This window comes from Benincasa hispida, chromosome 9 (assembly GCF_009727055.1).
Source record: "Benincasa hispida cultivar B227 chromosome 9, ASM972705v1, whole genome shotgun sequence".
In the NCBI taxonomy this organism is placed as follows: Eukaryota; Viridiplantae; Streptophyta; class Magnoliopsida; order Cucurbitales; family Cucurbitaceae; genus Benincasa; species Benincasa hispida.
This window is the reverse complement of record NC_052357.1, coordinates 63,987,339-64,012,417: the sequence shown is the minus strand read 5'-3', so window position 1 is coordinate 64,012,417 and position 25,079 is coordinate 63,987,339. Positions and strand designations below refer to the sequence as shown.

General features: G+C 36.2%; 1 protein-coding gene across 2 annotated transcripts in view; it reads left to right on the top strand.

The window, feature by feature from the left end:
• LOC120085832 overlaps positions 1-23,271 on the top strand; it is a 43,674-nt gene extending 20,403 nt beyond the window's left edge. For both annotated transcript variants that reach the window (XM_039042042.1, XM_039042043.1), the window contains 20 exons: positions 10,181-10,405; positions 10,735-10,825; positions 10,947-11,024; positions 11,141-11,431; positions 11,543-11,740; positions 11,895-12,386; positions 13,423-13,584; positions 13,759-14,088; positions 14,173-14,255; positions 14,402-14,506; positions 15,519-15,747; positions 17,073-17,435; positions 17,927-18,028; positions 19,114-19,257; positions 19,936-20,024; positions 20,396-20,478; positions 20,609-20,724; positions 20,808-20,893; positions 21,854-21,953; positions 22,661-23,271. In XM_039042042.1, the coding sequence (XP_038897970.1) occupies positions 10,181-10,405; positions 10,735-10,825; positions 10,947-11,024; positions 11,141-11,431; positions 11,543-11,740; positions 11,895-12,386; positions 13,423-13,584; positions 13,759-14,088; positions 14,173-14,255; positions 14,402-14,506; positions 15,519-15,747; positions 17,073-17,435; positions 17,927-18,028; positions 19,114-19,257; positions 19,936-20,024; positions 20,396-20,478; positions 20,609-20,724; positions 20,808-20,893; positions 21,854-21,953; positions 22,661-22,726 (3,433 nt within the window). In that variant the 3' untranslated portion in view covers positions 22,727-23,271. The remainder of the gene's footprint in view (positions 1-10,180; positions 10,406-10,734; positions 10,826-10,946; positions 11,025-11,140; positions 11,432-11,542; positions 11,741-11,894; positions 12,387-13,422; positions 13,585-13,758; positions 14,089-14,172; positions 14,256-14,401; positions 14,507-15,518; positions 15,748-17,072; positions 17,436-17,926; positions 18,029-19,113; positions 19,258-19,935; positions 20,025-20,395; positions 20,479-20,608; positions 20,725-20,807; positions 20,894-21,853; positions 21,954-22,660) is intronic.
• The last annotated feature ends 1,808 nt before the right edge of the window (positions 23,272-25,079 follow it).

Sequence of the window (25,079 nt, the reverse complement as noted above, 5' to 3'; positions counted from 1 at the left end):
GTCTTATAATTGTTGTGTTGGACCACATGTTTCCCTCCCTGAGCTGAACTTGCTCTCAATGTAATAGTTCTCATTGAAAACACCTCAGGGGACTTGGTCAATTCGCGACTTGAATTAAGTATATTCAACTTCGGCATGGTCCCTTGGGCCTGGGCTTTTCTCCCTTGCCTATTTGCAGACCATCTTACGTTCTTTTACTTTTTGGGCCAATCTCATCATCTGGGCAACCAACTAGTTCCTAACAATCCTGTTTAACCTTAACCACTGGATCAAGCCTTTTTAGGAACATCTCCTCCAAATAAGCTTCCACTAGTTTGTTTGACAAATTGTGTTAAAAGGAGCCACCATTTTGTCGACAAACTCCAATAAGTTTCCACTATCCTCTCCTACTTAATCACCAAGAATTGACCACATAACGTCCCCTTTCAAGTCGACCAGAATTGAACCAGCAGCATCATTTTCAAATCCTTCTAGTCGGAAAAAGGTTCCCCCCATTCTTTCGAACGATACCAATCGAGGGCCGCTCCATCGATACTAATCACTGCTACATTTAATTTTTCAATCTTAGAGAGTTTATGGATTTGGAAGTACCTTTCCGCTAAAAAAAGTCATGGTTCAAGTTCCTGACCTGTGAAGACTGACATCTCCACCTTCTTGAACTTGGTCGGGTCGTTTTGCTCCTTCCTCCAATCGTTACTTAATTGGGAACTTCAATATTTCATCGGCGCGGTGCATTGTTTCTCTAGACTCCTCCGCCTTCAACGGCGAAGTCGTTTCGTGCTCTCCTAAAGTCGTGCTTCCTCACCGAGAAGCTGTTAACTCAACCGATGTCATAGCTAACATGGTGTAAACCAAACTTTAGTTTTTTTAATCAAATCAAGTCTCTTCTCAAAAGAGAGAGAGGTGCTTTATTTATAGGGAAAATACTTACAAATATGTTGGATAACAACTAACATATAACTAATTATTTTTAAACTAACTCTTATTCTAACTTCTTTACAAATACTTCTCAATACACCATATTCCACCCCCCTAAAATTCACACTCAACCTTGAGGCTATCAGGAAGTTAGCTGGAATTCATCAAGGGCAAAATAAGGTTTCAAATCTGCTACATTGAAAACTGATTGATGTGAAGGTCAGTTGGTAGCTCAATGCGATAAGCATTAGAACCACATCTTTGTAGGATTTTAAAAAGCCCCAATTGTCTGTCTTTCAGTTTGTTGTATGGTCCAATTGGAAATCTTGTCTTGCGCAAGTGGATGATTCCAAGGTCTCCCTCTTTGAAATTGACTTCTCTTCTTGATTTGTCTTTAGTTTCCTTGTAAGACTTTGTGGTCCTTTCTAAATGGTCATGTACTTCTCGATGCAATTTTTCTATTCTTTCAATCATATTTTCAGCTTCAAGACTAATATGCACAGAAGAAGGTAAGTTGGCAAGGTCAATTGTGAGTCTAGGAGGAGTGTATACTACTTCGAAGGGGCATCTTCCCATTGATCTATTTTTCATGTTATTAAAGGCAAACTCTGCCTGAGCAAGGGACAAATCTTATTGCTTCGGTCTTGATCCACTTAAGCATCGTACAAGATTTCCCAATGTTCTATTGGTGACTTCTGTTTGGTCGTCAGTTTGCGGATGTGAAGTGATAAACTTCAAGCTAGTGTCAAACTTCTTCCATAAAATATGCCAAAAATGATTGAGGAATTTTATGTCCCTATCTGAGATGATTGATTTAGGTACTTCATGAGTCGAACTACCTCTCTAAAGAAGATGTTAGCAATATAGACTGCATCACTCGTTTTCTTGCATGCTAGAAAATGGACCATTTTGCTGAAATGATCCACTACCACCATGACTGCATCATATCCTCTTTGTGTTTTAGGTAAACTGAGAATGAAATCAACATATAGGTCTTCCCAAATGGTTGTAGGGATTGGTAATAGAGTATATAGTCCAACATTTGTAGAAGTTCCTTTGGCTTTCTAGCAAACAGCACACCTAACAAAATCATTGACATCTTTTCAAAGTTGTGGCCAATAGAACCGTTTGGATACTAATTCAAATGTTTTGTCTTGGCCAAAATGCCATGCTAGGCCTCCGGAATGTGCTTCTTTCAGGAGGGCTTCTCAAGGAGATGTGTAAGGGGTACACAATTGCTCTCCTTTGAATAAGAAGTTGTCCACAATATGTAAGTCTTTAGCATTCAGAAAGTGAGTGCACTTGTACCAAATATCAACAAAGTCTCGATCATCTTCATACAATTCTGTTAGGTGAGAAAATGCAGTCACTTCTGTAGATAGTGTAGTTTTTTTTTAAAGGAAACAAGCATCTTCATTAAGATAATGAATAGACAGTACAAAGCGAAAGGAAATATACAAAGAGACAAAGCAAATCAGTAGGACATCTCAACTAGGTTGACACTCCCTTAGCACTCTCATCACACCCAAAAAAAAGAAACAAACCAAGAACAAATTCCCAAAATTAACTTGGGACCAGAATGGAGCTAAAGTATTACAATGAAAGTCGAAAGCTACACAAAGACGTAAAGTCTAAATACAACCAATGGAAAATCTAGCCACATCCATCTAGATATTACGAAGAAGGAAAGATAAAGGCATTCCAATTAAGGATGATGTCTTGTATGGAGAAATCATCAAAAGCTTTGGAAAGAGAACACCATGATGAATCATTAAAACGGGTTGTCTCAGATATGAACGACCAAGGGGAGGCTTTGTCATGAAACCACAACTCAGATGAAAGACTCTTTGGTTTCTTTCAAACCACAACTCAGATAACAAGGCTTTAACTGCGTTAATCCAAATTAATCTCGGTTTCACTTTGAGCTTAGGACCGGTCAGAAGTTGGAGAACATTATCTTTAAAAACATTACCGAAAGCCCAACTAAGATTGAAACAATCGAACAATTGTAGCCTACAATTTTCTGCATGCGCCCAGCTGAAGACCAAGTGCGGCAAGTCTTCAGAATCTGCCAAGCAAAGAGAACAAACTTGTGGAGATAAACTGTGAGAGGAGAGTTTCAATTGCAATATGGCTGCACAATTGAGAAGCCCATATAACATTATCCAAATCGTGATCTTTATCCTTCGTGGGCTTTTAGTTTTCCACAGTGCCAATTCCAACTGTTTTCCTATAGGAGAGGCCAAGGAGAGATGTTTGACAAGGGATTTTACCGAAAAAGTGCCATTTGCTTCTAATTCCCAAAATCTTTTATCTGGATTCGAAGTGAGTGATTTTGTAGATGGCAGATTAGTAAGGAGTTGAAAATCATCTATTTCTTCTTCCTTGAGTAGTCTTCGAAAGTCAATGGACCAAGAGTCAAGTGCAAAATCCCAATATTCATGGACAGCACTGTTTGGTTTTAAAGAAATATTGTATAGTCTTGGATAGGAAGTTTTTAGAGGTATTTTATCCAACCAAGGATCGTGCCAGAAAGCAGTCCGTTTACCATTGCCAATTTTGTAGGCCGCCAATGATTCAACTTTTAACCATGTTCTTGATATGTTAATCCAAGAACTACGAAGGCTGCAATTAGCTTTTCCATTGGGATGCCATCCAAACAAGCTTTCTACCATGGATACTTTTAACAACTTGGCTCCATAAGGAATTTGTTAGGTACTTAAGCACCTTGGAGAACCACATCTCAAAAGCTAGCTATCGGGGTAGGAGAGCCAAGCCACTTAAGTACCACATTGGTCATCTCATTCTAACCAATGTGGGACAAAGGCATCCCATACTACCTTGGTTCCTAACAATACCCCATCCCCAGAAAGCCGACGTCCTGGCGGCTACTCCGATGGTACTTCACTCGGCCACACCCGGTCAGAACCCTCCGCCGGTTCCACTCCGGAACGTCGACAACTGGCTCTGATACCATTGTTAGGTACTTAAGCACCTTGGAGAACCACATCTCAAAAGCTAGCTATTGGGGTGGGAGAGCCAAGCCACTTAAGTACCACATTGATCATCCCATTCTAATCAATGTGGGACAAAGGCATCCCATACTACCTTGATTCCTAACAGAATTCTCTTCGTTGATAAGTTTCCACCCCCACTTAGCCAAAAGACTTAGGGGCTGTTCGGGATGCTAAGATGATATAGGATGTGGGGAGTTCTGATGTCTAGAGAGTTCTGATGTTTGTGTTTGGGTGTGCAGAATTGTTATGTCTGAGTTGATATGTCTGTGTTTGATGTGCAGAGTTGTTATGTTTGAGTTCATATGTCTATGTTGAAACTTAATATTTTGAGGTGTGCAGGATTGACAAAATAAATCTTGGACAATGGAGGCTCTCAGCAAATAGAGAAAGACCAATGTTGTTATATAGGAAAAGTGAAGGGAGAGGGGTGGTTGTTGAACATTAATAACAGCCTCAACAAATATTAAAAAAAAGTGTGACCAACCTCAAAATATTAAGTTTACATCACGAATGGACTCAAATCCAATTAATTAATTGGTTGAGTCATTAATGAAGTGGTTGAATGGGTAGTGGAAATACACAAGTGGAATAAAATCAGCAAACAATCAGAACAGTCATTAATAAAATCAACAAACAATCAGAATAGTCATTACTAAAGTTGGTGGGCAGTTTAATAAATGAGGTAACTAATAATGCATAATATTGAAAACGTGCAAAATACACGAGTATGATCGAGTATGATCGGGTATGATCGAGTATGATTGGGTATGATCGAGTATGTTCAAGCATGATCGAGTATGAACGGTCGAGTATGATCAACCATGATCGAGTGTGAACGGTCGAGTATGATCAACCATGATCGAGTGTGAACGATCAAGGATGATCGAGTATGAACGATCGGGTATGATCGAGTATGTTCAAGCGTGATCAAGTATGATCGAGTATGTTCAAGAATGATTGAGCATGTTCAAGCATGATCGAGTATGATCGAGCATGATCGAGTATGAACGATTGAGTATGATCGAGTATGTTCAAGCTTAATCGAGTATGATCGAGCATGATCAAGCATGATCGAGTATGATCAAGCATGCTCGAGTATGAATGATCGAGTATGATCAAGTATGTTCAAGCACTGAGATGATGTACGATACATGGAAGGAAAATGATGGTGAGATATGAAACACGTTCNATGAATGATCGAGTATGATCAAGTATGTTCAAGCACTGAGATGATGTACGATACATGGAAGGAAAATGATGGTGAGATATGAAACACGTTCCGAAAATAGGCCCACAAACAATTAAAATCGGTGAGATAGGATAATGAGCCTCCAAACACTGAGATGATATACCAACCCATGATATACCATCTCATGTTTGGCCCCCACCTTAGATTCTTAATTTTCAGACCTCTAATACCAAGCCCACCATTTTCTTGCATTCGGGTAGCTATGTCCCATTTAACTAAATGGTTCAATTTACCTCCTCAATGTCCTTCCCAAAAGAAATTCCTCATTAGTCTTTCTACAATTAGGATCACCTTTTCTGGCATCAAGAAGATAGATATATAATAAGTAGGGATGTGCGATAGGACTGACTTACAAAGAGTGGGACAACCTCCTCTGGAAATGTCGTATCTCTTCCACTTATCCAATTTTCCTTGAATTTTATCAATCACTGGTTGCCAAAATTTAACCAGTTTAGGGTAGCCTCCTAAAGGTAGACCAAGGTACATAAAAGGAAGGTGAACGACCTTGTAACTCAGTCTGGACGCCACTGAAAACAGCTTGTTATCATCAATATTTATGCCACATAAGGGAGATTTTTCCCAATTTACCTTTTTCCTTGAGCACCACTTAAAGAACTCAATTGTTTTTCTTAAATTTTCTAACATCTCATCATCATTTTTGCAAAAGATTAATGTATCATCGGCGAATTGAAGGATGGATACATGAACTTTATCTTTTCCCACAATAAAACCTTCAAATTTTCCCTTTTCATGAAGCCTGTCCAAAAATGCGCTTAATACCTCACTGACTAGTAGAAAAAGAAAAAGGTGAGAGAGGGTCACCTTGTCTTATGCCCCTTGAAGCTTTGATTCTTCCCTTTGGCCTTCCATTTATGAAGATTTAATATTTTGGGTTAGATACAAAGCCCATTGATTTTGTGAATCAAACTTCTTTTTAACAAGAATTTTTTCAAGAAAGGCCTAATCTACACGATCAAATGCTTTCTCTAGATCAAGTTTTAAAATCCACTCCTTTTTCTTCTTAGAACGGTAATTTTCTACCACTTCATTGGCTATGAGAACCGGGTCTAGAATTTGTCTTCCTTCAATGAAAGCGCTTTGCATAGTAGCAATTATACTTGGCATGACTTTCTTTAAGCGCTCAGCTAATACTTTTGCTACAATTTTGTATGTCAATGTAGTTAAACTGATTGGTCTAAAATCTCTTGCCAAAGCAACATCCTTTTTTTTTTTTTTTCCTGAATCAAGCTGATAAAATTCTTGGTTACACAAGAGTTTAGCTTTCCATTTCTATAAAATTCCTCAAATAAGTCCATGAAGTTATCTTTGAAATAATCCCAAAATTTAATACAAAATTCTGCTGTAAATCCGTTAGGTTCGGGTGCCTTTTTTTTTTCCCAACGACTTCAAAGAAAATCTGATTTCATCGGGATTGAATCTGGCTAACAGCATGAGATTCTGGTTACGGGTAACCTTAGGCCATTGCAAATTGAGAGGGATACCTCTAAAACCTGGAGATTTGGAGTACAAAGAGGAGTAGAATCCCAATATTAAGTCTTCAATGTCCTTAAAGGAGTGTGTTGATACTCCTTGATCGTTTATCAATTGTGAATTAAGATTCCTTTTTTTCTTTGCATCCAAGAAAGGACGGAAAAATTTAGAATTTTCATCTCCGACACTCGGCCAATTTAGCTTGCTCTTTTGTCTTAAATTCCTTTCATCTCTATAGCTTGTGTAGTTAGAATTAGACTTTTTCGACTAAGAGCATCAACAACCTTATTCTCCTCGTCTGATTGATGCTTGATCATGAATTCAAATCTTAGTATGAATGAAATCCACCGAGTAGGCATATGACTTATATTCTTTTGAGATTGTAAGTATTTGAGTGAGAAGCTCCTTGGATAGAAGATAATGCTCCCATTGTTTGAGAGCACGAACAAGAGCGTATAGTTCCTGCTCATATGTACACCATTTCTGCCTTAGAAAGACTGAGTTTCTCACTAAAATACTCAATTGAGTGCCCTTGTTGAGATAGGATAGCTCTAATGCCGTACAAGCATCCACTACTACTTCGAAAGGTGTTGAGAAGTCTGGTAGTCTCAAAACAGGGCTGCTGCTCAGCTTTTCCTTGGTGCTTTCAAAGCTGTCTTATTGTTTTGGGCCCCAAATAAAGCTCTCTTTCTTCAAACAATCAGTCAAGGATGCTGTCATAGAGCTGAAATTTTTTATAAGGCCGAGCCAAGGAATGCTTGAACATCTTTCACAGAACAGGGGTGGGCCATTGGGTGACAGCTTCAATTTCCTTTGGATCAATTCTGATTTGATCGTGGCCTATTAGAAAGCCGAGGAGAGAAATTTCTTTCACAAGAAAGAGGCACTTCCTGTGATTGATATATAATTTTTCTGCTCCCAATGCTTGAAACAATTTGTGAAGGTGCTGTAAGTGCTCCTCAAAATTCCTGCTATAAATCAAGATATCGTCAAAGTATACTAAATGAATTTATTAAGAAAAGGATGTAATACTTGGTTAAGAATAAGAGTTAATTTAAAAATAGTTAGTTAGATGTTATTCAGAATATTTGTAAGCATTGTCCCTATAAATAAAGCACCTCTCTCTCTTTCCCCAATTTTGATCGAATGTCGGAACTTCTTCTTCAACTTGGGCCGGTGCCACCATTGCATCCATTCTTCTCACGAGCCTCGCTACTGTTTCTTCAAGATTGTTCAATGAGCCTTGAATTCCCTCCAACGTGCCTTCCACAGATAGCAATCCTAGGGGTCTCATTAACCAGCATTCCTTCAACCTAAGGCATTTTCTTCAATCCCTCTTTAATCACTTCAATCTAACAATCAATGGCATCTACTGGTTCTTCAAAATTCTTAGTCAATTTTCCCAATTTGACATGCTCTTATACCAATTTGTTACAAGATTAGTATTATTGAATGGAAAATTGCCCTAAGGCAATATAGACTCCTTTCTCACTGTGAGAATACTCAACCAAAACTCAAATAAAGAAAATGGGCTATCCCTCCACACTTCCCTACACCTCAACATTCTCTCTCTCTCCCACCATTGACCAATCAATAACATTCCCTCACAACCTTCTATATTGACATTTCTACCCCTCCTATATTGATGAATTATCAGTGGCCTAACAAAGTTCTAGCAGGGTGGTGAAGCCAAGATTTATGAAAGCGTTCTCTTTGTATTATTCTCGAAAGAAAGAAATTTCCAGTGGACTTGATTCCGAAGAGAGAGACTCTAATGCTTTAGAAGAGTTTTGTACTCGTCGCTCGGATTAGTAACATTAAAAGAAGTCTTGTACTCATCTTTTGATTTCTTCATCAGACGCTTCTAAATGGCATCAGTCAATGAGTCTTGACAAGTTCTTTAAGCAATCTATTTTTTTCTCTCCTTGGATTAGATGTTCAATTTGTTAATTGGGTATCCCATTCCCCTTCTTCTATTAAAGTTTTATCTTGTTTCGATGATGATGAACAATCATGGGTAAGTGTGAGCAATGGAAAAGTAGAAGTTCCCTGTTCGTTTAGAGTAGAGCTATTTGCATTTTTCTGGATTGTTTGAGGGTTTTTTTGTCCCTTTTTGTTTTTCTTTTCCTTCTATGAGAGATTCTTAAACTCCCCTTTGCTTAGGGTCTCGTTTCCCTCTCATAAGGGCTTCTCCAGAGCTTTTTGGTCTTTTGCGGTGCAATTTGTCAGTATTTTGATTTGATGTTTCCCTTTGGTTTGGTTCGATTTGTCTCTTAAGTGGTGTTTAGGGCAAAGAACAGAGTTGTGAAGTTTAGGGAGTTGTGAATTTATGGGTCCATGATATAAGGAGTTAATAAGGCTTAAAATTGATTTTTTTTTTTTGTGCGACCCAACTCCTTGGGTCAAATGAGGTTCCACTCCACTCCCCCCAATTCCTTGGGCCAAGATTCTTATATGGGGGCTCTCTAAATTTTTGTGCTTCTTAGTTGAAGTTCTCTCTTTTTTGGCTTTTGTTCTTCATTAGTTGTGTTTGTCACTTATTTTTGTCTTTTGATTGGAGGTTTTGTATTTTGGAGCATTAGTCTCTTTTCATTATATCAATGAAATTTTTGTTTTCGTTTAAAAAGAAGGCGGCTGTCTTTTCCAAATGGTCCGTAAGATGTTTATTCCTTTCCAAATGGTCCGTAAGATCATTTTTTTTTTGAAGAACTATAATAGCACTTTTAAGAGGCGTTTGATAGGAATCAGTAGCGATTTCCCTTTATTTAACACAGAAAATACTACTATATGCATTATGAGCCTTATAAAGATCTGCTCTCTCCAAAAAATACATAGGATGATAATTACAGACGTGTATCCTTTCTATGATAAGTGATTGGAGGGGCGGTTTAGGCTAGTGACCATCCTCAGGTTTCCATACTACCACCATTTAGAAGGTGTTCTTCCCCATTTTTCCGTAATAGCATTCTTTTAAAAGGTGTTCATGTTTCTTTTATGTTTCTCAGTTCTTCTGCAGATGCATGTGGGAAGAGAAGTACACATGGGGCAGTCTTCTGCAGATGCATTATCATTTGTTGATCAATTCCAAATAAATTGCATATCTTACCAGAAATAGAAGAAAAAAAGATAGAAAACCAGTATCTATGTTCCTAATACGAGACACACATGGTGCGAACCTAGCATAGCTCAACATTTAATGAATCTCTGCTTCCTCTAAGATTCTGTGGGTTCAAATTCTTCTACCTAACATGTGATGTAATATTCTTAAGAAAAAAAAAAATACACGTCGTGGCTCATGTTTGGTTTGTTATTTAATCTGGAAATTTGCTTCTAAGAATTTCACTGTTCAACTTTACTGAATTATGAAATCATTAGTTGTATGGTTAGTAGAACGCCTACCAATGAAGTTATACTGATCATTGAATTTTTTACGACATTGCTCTTTCATTTATCATAATCAAAATTTGGTTTTTAGATTCTAACAAAGTGGCATTTTTTAGAACAGATTAATTGATGATGGCCAGTTAATGGATGCTCTTGCTATTTCTGATCGATTTCTTCGTAATGGAGCGTCTGATTGGTTGCTTAAACTACTGATTGAACGTGATGAAGAGAGAGATTCAATTTTTAGACAATCTCAACATCATGGAAATCCTGGTGTCTGGAGTACTAGCTGGCAGTATTGTCTACGGTTGAAGGATAAACAATTAGCAGCTAGACTTGCCCTCAAGTATGTGATGCCATAGAAAATTTTCTCCCTTTGGTCGTAAACTCTAGCTGATCTCTAGAATTAAGGTGTTTTAGCTTAACTTGCACGCTTTCTGCTTTTTGATTTCTCTAGTAAATACGAGAATGGTTTCATATCATCATTCTTATTATTTTGTTTGTTATAGTTGCCCAATGAGAACATGAACTTCTGACTGCTTTCTGGGACAAATTATTAATTTAAAGAAATATGCTCATGATAGTGCAGCATGTTTTTCAGTCCTCCTTTTATACATGCTCAAAATGCTTTGGGAGCGGAAATATTTTATTTCTAATTCTGAATTTTCATTCCAGGTATATGCATAGGTGGGAGCTGGATGCTGCTTTGAATGTTCTTACTATGTGCAGCTGCCACCTGCCTCAATCCGATTCTCTTAAAAATCAAGTGTGACTCTTAAATTTTAAGTCTGTTTTGGCCTTTGTTGCTTGTTATTTGTGGATTACTCTTCCTGATAGCCAAAACTGTTTCCTTTCTGCTTTTTGGATTAATCAAATGGGAAATGTAGGTCATGCAAGTCAGACAAGCTTTGCAGAAGTATGGCCATATATTAAGTGCTGACGATCACTTTAGCAGCTGGCAAGAGGTCACAAATATATGTTTTAAGAAACTTACATTTTGAGTGGGGAAAGATTCTAAAGTCATTTTTCTTCTAGGATTTTGTATCGAGATTCACCGTTATGCTGTTCTCTTGGACAACAGGTTGAAGTAGAGTGTAAGGAGGATCCTGAGGGCTTGGCTCTTAGATTAGCTGGGAAAGGAGCTGTTTTTGCTGCTTTAGAGGTAGCTGAAAGTGCTGGACTATCTATAGATTTACGCCGAGAACTAAAGGGAAGACAACTTGTGAAGCTTCTGACTGCTGACCCGCTCAATGGTGGAGGTCCAGCAGAAGCTTCACGCTTTCTTTCTTCACTAAGTGATTCAGATGATGCATTGCCTGTGGCTATGGGTGCAATGCAATTACTACCCAATCTTCGCTCAAAGCAACTTCTGGTAATAATTGTATCCTAGTCTAACAGTTAAAACTTTGGCTAGATCTATTTATCCAAATTTACTTTCCATTTTTGGCCCTTAAATATCATTTCCTTTCCATTTTTTCCAAAGGTTCACTTTTTCCTGAAGCGTAGAGAAGGAAATCTGTCCGAAGTTGAGGTATCTCGACTTAACTCCTGGGCCTTAGGTCTTCGTGTGTTGGCTGCCTTGCCACTTCCATGGCAGCAAAGATGTTCATCATTACATGAGCATCCTCATTTGATACTGGAGGTTTTGCTGATGAGGAAGCAATTGCAATCTGCTTCTTTGGTATTACAACCCTTGACTTTTAGTACTCTTCATTCTTTCCTAACATCCCAGAGGCTGTAAATTGTATTCATCTGGTGGAATGCTGAGTTAAGCATTCAAAGACATCTCTTTTATGTTTCTCTGAGATAAAATCTGATGATCTATCCATGTGCAGATTATAAAAGAATTTCCTTCCTTGAGAGACAACAATGTCATCATTACTTATGCCACTAAAGCTATGGTTGTCAATATCAACTCTCCACCCAGAGAACATCGTGTATCCATCTCAGGCACAAGACCTAAACCGAAACCAAGATCAGGAGTGTCTGCAAGGTCATCCTTCACTACAAGCCTAAGTAATTTCCAGAAAGAGGCTCGTAGAGCATTTTCATGGGCTCCTCGAAATAATACTGGGGAGAAGACTGCTCCAAAAGAGCTTTACAGAAAAAGGAAGAGTTCTGGACTCGCACCATCTGAAAGAGTTGCTTGGGAGGCAATGACTGGAATTCAAGAGGATCGGGTATCATCATATTCCACGGATGGTCAAGAAAGACTTCCGTCTGTTTCAATTTCTGAGGAGTGGATGCTAACAGGTGATGCAGAAAAGGATGAAGCTGTTCGTGGATCTCATAGATATGAAAGTGCCCCTGACTTTACTCTTTTTAAGGTATGACAGTGAGCTTGATAAGGAAAATTGGGTTCATTATAGAAGATAAAGGTTACTGCTCAAATATCGTTAGGTCATAGCATCTTTGTTTGTCATACGTGTACAACCTGAAGCTGGTTTTATGAGGTTTGATTGTGTGGGGGCTGGGGGGAGTGGTTAAGGAGCACTTTTTCTTTTTACTTTTTTATGCATCTCTGGAGAACAAATATTTTATTGAAATTAATAGGTCATGGATAAAGGTTTCTATATTTCCTATAAAAAGAACGAAAAGTAATTATAAAATATTAGGAGGATAATGCATCCTGAAAAAAGTACTAGATTGCTTAAGGAGATTCCATTCGATTGGAATGAGCAAAAAGAAAAAAGAAAACAAAGTCAAAATCTAAAGATTTGATATTCTTAGAGGAACTATAGTTTATGTGCTTTCTTGTTTTGATTTCCTTTTTGGAGCTGGTTTGTTAGGTTTAAGTGTGTGCTTTTTGTTGTCTTCTCCTCTTTGTATTTCATCAGTATTTCTCCTTTTGTTTTCTAGCATTTTCTCTTTCCTTTTGAAGATTATTGTATCATTTTCTCTTTCCTTTTGAAGATTATTGTATCCTTACGCATTAGTCTCTTTTCATTTTATCAATGAAAAGTTATGTTTGGTTATATTTCTTTTACCCAAAAAACGGGGAAAAAAAAACACTATAGGTAGAATAGTCGATTTGAACCCAAGCAGCTTCAGCATCTTTAGCTTTAGTTGAAAAAAAAAAAAATGCCTTCACATATTTCTTGTCAAATTAGCCAACAAACTGCAGAAACCTAATAATATTCTTAGACTAAAAATAGGCCAAGGACAAATTTTTACTCAAATAGTTATTAGAATCTTGATATTTACATTCTTCAGTGAATTGTAGGTAGGGTTATTGACCTTTTTTCTTGGATATTGTCAGTATTGTTTTTACTTATCCATGACAAATTTGGTGGTAGAAATTGAAATTCCCTGTGTGTATGCTCTGCTGCACATCTCAGTATATTTTGATTCTTTTATTTGTAGGCGTTGCTTTCTCTCTGTTCTGATGAATTAACATCCGCCAAAAGTGCCATGGACTTGTGTATCAACCAGATGAAGAATGTATTGAGCTCTCAGCGATTGCCTGAGAATGCATCAATGGAAATAATTGGTCGTGCATATCATGCTACAGAGACTATTGTACAGGTTTGTTTTTTGTCATGTCCTTGCCATGATCTGATGATGTTGTGGCTCTCTAAACATATCTTTTGCTTTTGGTAGAGCTCTCCTAAACAATTGCAATTTTGGATATTTTCCTCTGTAAATCACATTATAACTTAATGGGGGTGATTAATAAAAGGATCTTTTCTCTGTGTTCAGGGGCTACTCTATGCTAAATCTTTGTTGAGAAAGCTTGTTGGTGGTACTGACTTATCAAGTAATTCTGAAAAAAGTAGGGATCTTGATGACACGTCTTCAGATGCTGGCAGCTCGAGTCTGGGTAGTCAGTCAACAGACAAGATTTCTTATGCTCATTCTCAGGCCGACACTTGGCTAGTTCGTGCTCAGTTACTTCAAAGCCTCTTGGGGTCAGGAATTGCTGCATCTCTTGATGATATTGCTGATGTGGAGTCATCTGCTCGTCTCCGTGATAGGTTGATTCTGGAAGAGAGATATAGCATGGCTGTATATACATGCAAAAAGTGCAAGGTAATATGAATTTGATATTGTGCCATAGCCATTGCCTTTTGCAACGATGTGAAATATAAACTTCTGTTTTTGTTTATCTCTCAGATTGATGTTTTCCCTGTTTGGAATGCATGGGGCCACGCTTTGATACGGATGGAGCACTATGTGCAAGCACGTGTGAAATTCAAGTATTTACTTTATCTCTTTAAAGGACCTTCTGTTTTGTGGAGTAATCTAAAAAGTTGTCTCAGTTTTAAATAACCATTCGTTTCCATCTGGTTCATAGCAAATTTTCAGGTAACCTTATTTCTGTATTGTCATCAATGTTTCTCAGGCAAGCTTTTCAGTTGTACAAGGGTGATTCCATGGCTTTTGTACAAGATATTATCAACACTATTGAAGGAGGTCCCCCTGTGGAGGTTGCTACTGTTCGATCAATGTAAGACAATATTTTACTTACAATGTTCTTTTTCTTCCTTTTCTTCCGTGGCCCTTTTGCTAGAATTTGAGGAGTAGAAAATAAAAGGCTGATGATTCTATTATAATTTTTTTTAAAACGAGAAGAAGATTGTAATGGAAGATAAATAGGATGCCGTTCTTCTGCATTAAGGGGTTGTACTAGTATGGAACACTGCCTGAAAAATATACTTTTTTTTTTTTTTTAATAATTTGAAATTTGAAATTAGAAATTTTAGTTAAAGAATGACTAGTAAATGTGTCTAATATCATTAAGCAAACTGAATTCACTGCCATCAAACTTCTTATTTTTTGGAACTACATTTTGTTTTTTTAAAAAAAAAAAATCATTTGTGATAACTCAATAGACGAAAATATGGAAAAATGCAACTATATTGGAAATAGTGTCCAAACAACCCGTAGTATTTTTCCATTCATCTCATGTATTTTGCTTGTGCAAGTGGCAGCCATCTCTGACCATTGATTCTTGTAGCTGATTAGTGTTTCCTTGGATACCAAAAATGTCAGGCTAGTTGATGAGATATCTTTACGGTTCTCAGCTGAATATTTATGAAATACAATATAAGATTTTAGATGTCTGCTGTGCAATCTAATGAAATTTGATTCTTTTTGGAAAAACCTTTCTTTGATCAATAAAAAGAAGAACCTGTACGTCTTTCAATTTTTATTTCCCAGTTTCCTCTTCCCCTAATACTTTCTGTTTCATTCAGTTGGTTGTCAATATATGTTGGTACATCCATTTTTACTGTCTTCACTTTCACTTCTTCCCCGCCATCTCTAGTACTAGAACTTGTTCGTTTGACACATGAAGTGTATGTTGTAAAACAATGCTATTCTATATATTATTTCAATGGAACATGTATTGATTACATGACGTAGTTGCTTTGATGCAGTAGATTTATAATTGAGCCTTTTTCTTGAGCATAAATATAAAAAATGTGTTGTTGAAATAACTGATAGAAGTTAAATTCCAGGTACGAGCATTTGGCTAAAAGCGCGCCAACAATATTAGATGATTCACTTTCTGCAGATTCTTATCTCAATGTTCTACATATGCCATCAACTTTTCCACGGTCAGAAAGATCCCGATGGTTTATAGAGTCTGCAAACGATGGTTCACCTTATGGTTTAGAGTTAGACGATGGACCTCGTAGTAATTTGGACAGCATCCGGTTTACTGAATGTCTTAGTTACATGCAAGAAGTAAGCCAAATCTTTTTGTATACATGTTTTAGCTTGTCTGTAATGCTTGGCACTATGACTGCTGTGTGCAATGCTTCTTTCCCTGATATTGTTTCTAATTGTTACTGCCACCGTCTGTCAAGTATAGCATGCGGAGGAAAAATTAGCTTATAGGGGGTCAGCACACCCTGACTTTTTGTATTTTAATAATGATTTGAAGCAGGAAAGATTTGACATTAGGACAGGACATCTGTTTTCACTGTACGATGCACAATATGGGAACAGAAAGCTCACAATATTGGCAGTGAATGACCTAATATGTTTATTGATTAGCATTTTTTTCTTTTGTATATGGATGTTTCTTATTTCTCGAATTTTATAGCTTGTTTCCTTTGCTTTTTCCAAAAAAGATAAAAGAACCAAGTTTCATTTCTTCACATCTCATTAAATGCTTAAACAACCAAATTCATTTGTTTCATTTCTTCCCTTACCGTTATTGTAAGAAATGGAACTTATATAAAGATATGAAAGAATATAAAAGAGCATGGAAGAAAAGGTCCAACAAAAAAGAGCCAAAACCTACCGATGGGTCTCCAATAAAAAGAAAGAAGGCCTAGCTAATAATTATAAAAAGCCTTGGAAGAAAACACCCATAAAGAGGGTTGAATCTAGCGTTATCGCAAATTACTTCCCAAGACCCCTTAGCCCCTCTAAAAATGCTATGGTTTCTCTCAAGTCAAATACCCCACAAAAGTGAAGGGCCTTCTATCTAAGCTTTCATTTGGGCTCTCTGGAAGTAAACAAATAGAAGACTTTTCTTAGATAAGATCTCTAATTTTAGTGTTTTTTTTTTTCTTTTTTTTTTTAAAATAATAATAATATTATTATTGTTACTATTTTATTAGTATTTTTAGAATTTTAAGATCGGGGGTCATTCCTTTTTTAATCCTTCTGTAATTAGGCTTAGGTATCCCTCATCCTTTTTGGCTGTGGTTTGCACTCTTGTGGTTAGTATATCAAGCTTGCAAGCGAACTCTGCTCTTGTCTTGAAAGGGAGGGGACAACCCAACCTCCTCAACCATTGTTCAACAATCTTGGTTATGAGCGAAAGAAGCGCCAAACCACTCCGAAAAGTGAACCCTAATCAGCCATAACATAATGGCATGAAGCATCTCCAAAGAATATGATCAAGATTCTCCAATGCGCCTCTGAAAAGAATGTCTCATTGAATGACTATTTCTTTGCATTTTTTTTTTCAAATTTGTACTTTTCTATGACATATCATTTTGAGTTAGATATATTTGAAATAAGATGGGGTCATTGATATGTGCTTTTGTTCTTTGCAGTACGCATGTCAAATGTTGCTTGGCTTTATGTTTAAGCATGGACATTACAGAGATGCCTGCATGCTGTTTTTTCCTCTAGATTCTGTCCCTGCACCTCCTCAACCCACAAGTGTGGGAACTGTCACCTCATCTTCACCTCAAAGATCTGATTCACTGGCAACCGATTATGGGACCATTGATGATCTGTGTGACCTTTGTATTGGTTATGGTGCGATGTCTATTCTTGAGGAGGTGATTTCAGCAAAGTTATCATCTACTAAACCACAGGATGGATCGGTGAACCAATATATGGCAGCAGCACTTGCTCGTATTTGTAACTTCTGTGAAACACACAAACATTTTAATTATTTATACGTGTTTCAGGTACCCTGTTTCCCTTTGCAAGACTTTAATTTTGAGGGATTGGGTTAATGTGGTGTTTACTAAGCTATTTCAGTTCATTTACTTGGTGCCTTCCTATTGATTGTATACAAATTGGTAGCTAATGGCACGTAATGGAGCATAACAGTAGTTTGCAATTTTATATGTGCTGACCTTGCTGAACTATCTAGTATAGTACTCAAATACTGGCGGTGGGACAAAAAGAACAATGAAGTTACTATCTTGATAAGTTGACTGAAGAATGACTTAAGTTATCATACTCGTTAACCATAAACCTGTTGCTCCCGAAATTGAAATCGATTTAAGTTTTGAATGTGTTTTCTAAACTCGCACCATCTTGAAGGAGAAAAGTGACCAACCATCATTAAAAACAACGAAACTAGAGATAAATCGATTAGTGAGCTTGTCTTTTAGCTTTTTCCCCCCCTTTCAGCTTGTCTTCAAATTTCTTATTGTTTCTCTTTATGTTACAGGTATTAAAACAGGATCATGTTGCTGCTGGGCTTTGCTGTATCCAGTTGTTTATGAATTCTTACTCACCAGAGGAAGCAGTCAAGCATTTAGAACATGCAAAGGTATATCTGAATTTTATTTCCTGCTCATGCTACTTGTTCGACCTTATTCTAATGTTGGATCTTCTTTGCTTTGGTGTTGGGTTGAGGGCCTCTTGATTGTGTTTGAGTCATTTTATATTTAGCAACTTTGAAATCATCATCGGAACTCAAAATAGGGAAAGAATGTCTATTTTATTTCCTTCCATAAATTATGTAATTATATTAATGCAGCAGCAAAAGGGCTGAATTAATCTTGCCTACATATACTTGATACATATTGTGGTTGTTTCGTTTAGGCAAACTATATTAATCTTGCCTACATATACTTGACACATATACTTGAACATGTTCGGTATCTATTCAAACATTATTTTCTTGAACATGTTCGGTATCTATTCAAACATTCATTTCATATTTTTTAAGCACATTATTGAAAAACCCATTGACTTTGAAATTCCTTCTTGTTTAAAAATGATATATGTTTTAAGAAATGTATGTTGAAATAAATGTGTCATTGCCGTGTCTGTGTCTTAAAAAAATGACGTGTTGCCGTGTCCGTGTCTCGTATCCGTGCTTCTTAGACTACAAGCACCTTTAGATCACATTAACTTAATGGAATTTTGGTTCCCAAACCAGTAATGCATATTGATAGACAGGTTTGATTTTTCCACTCCATAGCTCTACAGTACATTATTGGATAGATAAGTTGCGTAGGAAGCTAGGATACGATCTTTAATGACTTGATGGGCAGTTGAAGGTTGAGTGAGGTTGGATGTGTGAAATCATATTGGCATTTTATTGAAACGGAAGCATGATGTGCCCATTCTGTATGTTAAACTGACCTGTAAATATTCAATTGATGGTTAGAATGACAACGCTTATTTAGAATTTGAGCATTCCAAGTCTGTAAATCTCAAATAAACTAAAGATTACTGTATAGAAATTGATAGCTATCATAGTATAGAAAATGGAAATTTTTTGTATTAGGTTGGTGGTGATGGAAATTTGTTGGCTTGAATTTTGACATAATTCTTCTGAAACTAAACCACGCATAAAAATGCAAAACTAATTTTAGCTTTGTTATTCAATTGCCATTTTAAATACAGATGCACTTTGATGAGGCACTATCAGCACGACATAAAGGTGGAGATTCTACTAAGCCTATGGTAAAGGGAGTTAGAGTGAAAAGTGCCTCTGAGAAGCTCTCTGAAGAAGGACTTGTCAGGTTTTCTGCCAGGATTTCAATCCAAGTAATGTCTGCCATCTAAAGTGGATGTTATTGTCTTTCTTCTGTCGTATAATGCTAAAGCATAGTTTTAAGTGTAGCATTAGGGCAATATGAATGGATAAATTCTCAAATAACTTGTGATAATTTGTTTGGTCAGTGGTTAACAATCAACATAAAAAATTTATTCATTGGAAAACTCAACTCTGTATTTCTCACTCAATATTTGCATTCAAGTTCGGAAAAATTAAATATATTTCATCCTCAACAGTTCTCGCACTTTTACTTCGTGAGAAAAATCATGAGATTCTTTGGTTGTTATTAAAGAAGAAATTGCTGGTCTCCTATAAAAAACACTTCATTGATGAATGAAATTATCCAAAGAGGTACAAAAGGGAGAAGCATTAAAGTTACAAAGAATCCCAAAGTAAAAGGAGGAGAAGACAACCCCGGTGGTAACAAAAGATGAACATAAGAGGAGGGGGAGCCCATACATAATGGTCAAATACATATAGATAGATTCCTTATCCAAAAGCAGATAAAAGATGGATGTTTGTTCGTTATGATACTAGTTAAAAGTTAAGATCACGTGGACTTTGTTTTAGCAGCAGTATATAATGTTTCTCTGTGCCAAGTCATTGGTGGAGGTGTAATTTGTACAAGCAATTCTTAAAATCTTCTTGTGGGTTTTTGACATTTTTAGGTGGAAGTTGTGAAGTCATTCAATGATTCAGATGGACCACAATGGAAACATTCACTCTTTGGAAATCCAAATGATCCTGAAACATTCAGGTTTTATTACTTTCATCAACAAGGTTTTATTTTCATTATACTAAAATGCAGTAAGCCAGTAACCACATGACTCTTGATCTTTTCATGCAGAAATATATTATTTCCAACTTGGGAATGGTTTTTTCCCCTTTAAAAATAAATAATAAATAAAAAAGAAGTAAAATCTTATTGCAAAGTGTGGATCATAATATCTAGAGATTAAGATTAGAGTCCCATGCTGAGACCCTTGTCCTTTTTTCTATCATTTTACTCAAGCAAGGTGTGTTCTGACTTCTAAGAAGATAAAGGACGATGTGCTTTAAATACTTTGTGGAGTCGTATAGCTCACAAGAAGCAAATGAAGAAATTCAATTGCTGTTTTGCTTTTTCAGGAGAAGATGTAAGATTGCTGAGACCCTTGTGGAGAAAAACTTTGATTTGGCCTTCCAGATTATATATCAGTTTGGTCTTCCAGGTAGTAATTGCATTGTGTAGGCTGGGCAACTTTTTCTTTTCTAATTATTAAGATTGTGCTATAATTGTGTTTCCAAAAAAAAAAAAAAGAAAAAAAAAACAAAACTTGAACACCGTCTTGCCACCTCCAGCTGTTGATATATATGCTGGTGTTGCTGCATCGCTTGCTGAGAGGAAGAAAGGTGGTCAGTTGACAGAGTTCTTCAGAAATATCAAAGGCACCATTGAGGATGGCGATTGGGACCAGGTAACGAAATTGTACTTTTGTTCTACTGTGTAACATATTGGAGAATGTGTATGTTTTAATTATACTTGTTCTTGGAATGGTAGGTTTTGGGAGCAGCGATAAATGTATATGCTAACAAACACAAGGAGCGGCCAGACCGTCTCATAGATATGCTGACTAGCAGTCACAGGTAATCATTTTGCTCTTCATTCCGATATGTGTCCGTGTGTAAAAAAACTGTCATGACCACTTTATGAATTTATAATTTTCTTTTTATTAGAGAATTTCATTATTAGCATGACATTACAAAAAAAGGGGACAAAACTCCATCCAAAGGAATTGAAAAGAAGAGAGTTCATAATATAATTGTTAGAGGGGAGATCTTTTCACTTGGGATGTAGCCAAGAAGGATAGAGAATCAGAAAAGGGGAATCAAAAGGCTTCTCCTTGTCTTGAAAATTCTGCAAATTTCTTCATTCCATATCGACCAAATGAAGGCTCTGTTGGATTATGGCCCAAGAGCCATGCCATGCACGTTCGAATGTTGGGTTTATGTTTCAAAGACTGCCCTGTTAACCCACAGAGGCATCCTAGTCTCACAGAGACATCCTTTTTGCACCGAAGTTCCCCCCCACAAATAGGACTTTGTTAGGAAGTAGCTCGAAAAGGGACAGAGGAAAGGAGATTGGCATATTGTATATTGGGTGGGACTAGAGAACAACTATTAGAATTTTGAGGGAGGTTTCTCTGTACGTTAAGATAATTTATATTCCCATGAAAAATCTAGATGGCAGGAGTACAGTAACCACATATGATAAATGGATTTGTAAGCTTTATTGAGCTTGTAAAGTAATTACTCAACAATTTTCTATTACCACATTGACTTTCTGCCTATACTAAGGGCCGAAGAATTCACTTTAATAAAATTTTGAGTCCATTACTTTGTTAAATTTCCTGCATTCATTCTGTCATCGATGCTGGGAGTGGAGATGATAATAATTCATCCTCAATTATAGTATGATTTTCACAAGAATGATCGATGATATGAACCATTGAAGAAGTTATTATGTTTCTCATCATGCATTATTTTGAATTTTCATAATCCATACAATTGCTTCAAATCCTTATGGCACTCATCTCGTACATACAGAAAAGTTTTGGCTTGTGTGGTCTGCGGCCGTCTCAAAAGTGCTTTCCAAATCGCTTCACGAAGTGGAAGTGTTGCTGATGTTGAGTATGTAGCTCATCAGGTCAGGCATCTTGAGCACATCTATTAAGGAATTCTAATTTGAACTGAGTTTTAGTTTGATCTCGGCCAGGAATCTGATGACCATTATTTTTCTTACCTTACTTTCCTTCCTACCCTTTATATACGTTGAAGAAACTTTATATACTCTCTCTAAAAGTACCAGGTGTCTTTTTTATCTGTTTTTAAAATTAATTTCTCAAGCCAGTTTCGACCATTGAAATCTTTAAAAAGTGTATGTAATTCGTCTGAACACTTTTTACCACTCGTTAAAATTTAAACCAAACACCACCTGTCGTTCAAGCATGATATGACATATATATATATATGTTGCCGGTTTTTAAAATTGTTAATTCATGCAACCTGATAATTCTTGTTTGATTTTATTATTATTTAAACGTGAGTTCTTTAAATGCATTGAATTTGTTTATTGTTTGAGATAGATTTGGGACAAAGGAAAAAGAGAGAAATTATTCAATATATACATTATGGTAAGTAAATTGATCGACTATATGGCTTAGTGGCAATGATGTCTGTATTACTATACCAACCACCTTTTCTTGTTCTCACACACTCACATGAATTTAACGTCACGTCTTTTGTTTTTCCTTGTGATGTTAATGTGAATGTTGACCAATGTGAAGATTATAGCGCTTTGGATGCTTGATTTAGAAACAGTAACTCAAGTTGAGCTGTCCGTTTCTCTTTCAGGCATTGCACGCAAACGCCCTCCCCGTGCTTGATATGTGTAAGCAGTGGTTGGCACAATACATGTAATCAGCTCAATCGAATAGGTTTTTTCGTTCGGCCTTCATCGTGTAGTCTCTAGCGACTTCTCTGCAATCATTTACTTGGTTCAACATCAATTGCTTTGGTAGTTCCGGTAAGATGGAGCTTGTTTTTGCTTGGGATACTGCTTGAGGTGACTTAGAAGAAAAGTCAGATTCGCTTAATCACTTCGAAATACTGGTTAAATTGTTCCGGGAGTTCGCAGTTATTCCTATGTTTTGTGTACATGTAATTATATTTGTTGGACATTTTTTCGTGCTCCAGAATGAGGCTATTTATTGTAAGCTAAATAGGTAATGTTATATGTAGAATATATATATTATCCTGAATCTCCTTTTAGTAAATTATTACAGCTTTGAGAGGCAAGAGTAGGCAGAGGAATGTGGCACTCCACTTTGTAAATGAAATGTTTTGAGAATTAAATTCTTTTCTTATCTTGTCATCACCTTCAGAGATTGGTTGGGTCTACATTTTGCCAAGTCATAATGTCTGTTTCTTGTATTTAAATAAAAAATATATATATTTCCCTTGTATTTGCAACTTGCAACAATATATTATTGTATACTCCAAAGTCAGCTTTTGAGTCATCAATGTAATTAAATTAGGTTAAGATTTATTTATGGCTATATATATATTGTTTAGTTTATTCAACTGTGCATACCTCATTTGGTGTTTTTTAGTATAATAATGATGGAGATGGAAATCAAACCTTCAATCTTTTGGGTAAAAAGGCCCGTCTTGGAAGTGCCTTTTGTATTTTTTGAATTGAGTTTTCAATGTTAAAATTTTGTTGTAATTGAAATATATGAATGGAATTTAATTTGTACACTTTTTTTTTTTTTTGTAATGAGTAAATAAATTATTTATTTAATAAAATAACTTCTAATAAAATAAGAAGCTATTTTATTTGATATTTAGATTGCGTAACTTAATCTAATAAATAAGATCCAACATTATTTAATGTAATTTGAATAGTACGTGGTCAAAATAGTGTACATCACAGGTTTCATAGTTTTTCAAATAATCAATGATATTTTATGAATATTTTATTATTAAATATTATAAAATAATAATTATATGGTTGGAGGTGGCAAAAAAATTTTGATTTCTTATTAGAATCATTGTTTTATGTTGCCAAGGAAGTTTGAGGTAATAACAGGTTTGTGATGTTTTTAGATGTTCTGGATCGCACGTGCACTACATGTTGAGTTGTATGTCTTAAAACTTTTATGATTTTAAACATTTTCTATTATCAATAAAGATGTTATTGACGTTTATTCAACAAAATTGTTGTTGAACATATAAATTGCACTTATAAAGACTAAATTCATTCATGATTATTATATGAATACTTGAACATTATGTAGTGACATAAAGATGGATCAAGTTCGAGTAGATAGCTAAAACGGTCTATAGTATATGAATAAGGTTGAATACTTTATTTTGGTAACACTATTAGATGCGGTCTGCTTTGTAGATAACACAAACGATGTGATCCTGAATCGTTCATATGGAGACATGAGAAGTGGGGGCGTCCTATACAATGAGTTTGTATAAGATCGAACCAAGAAATGAGTCACTCTTACTTTATAAACGTTGTCTATTGTTTAAGATTGACTGTTTCGAATAAATGATCTAGGTAACTCGATCTTAATCTTGAACTAACTATGAACTCCTGTATATTCAGGATTATCCTTAGATTTGCATAGGTGAGAGTTGGCTTAATAGCCTCAGTTCAATAAACCTCCCATTTCAGGAGTAAGATCGAGTAGATAGTTGGGGACATAGATTGTAAAACGGAATTCACACCTACCCAAATTAGGGATAGGAGAAAGGTTGTTCTTTTAAATATTGAATACAGGTCTTGAACAAGGGGTCCGACCCTCTCATTGATCCGAGATGGATTTGGCTTACTGATTGGATCACAAACCAATTGTTCATTAGAGGATCGGTGAGATTTAAGGAGAAAGATGTAATTTCGAGGGTATAACAACATTTGACAAAACTGTTATTACAAACAACCTGTGAATGGTCGACTTACTGATTATGGTTAAATTAAGTAGACAGAAGTATATCTACAGTGAAGAGAGTGTAGCTATCGAGTTATAGTGGTGTGACTCGATAGTTAACGACTATTGATTAATTAGGTCTAAAGAGTTTAACTAAATTAAACTCAAATCGTTGGAGTATGATCTGTACGTCCATAAGGTCCTTCTACTAGCTCATAAAACTTTAACACTTTGGATGAGTGAATTGAGTGATTTTGAAATGTTCAAAATCAAATTTAAGATTTTCAATTTGAAATGTTCAAATTGAATTTAGGGTTTTCAATTTGAAGTAT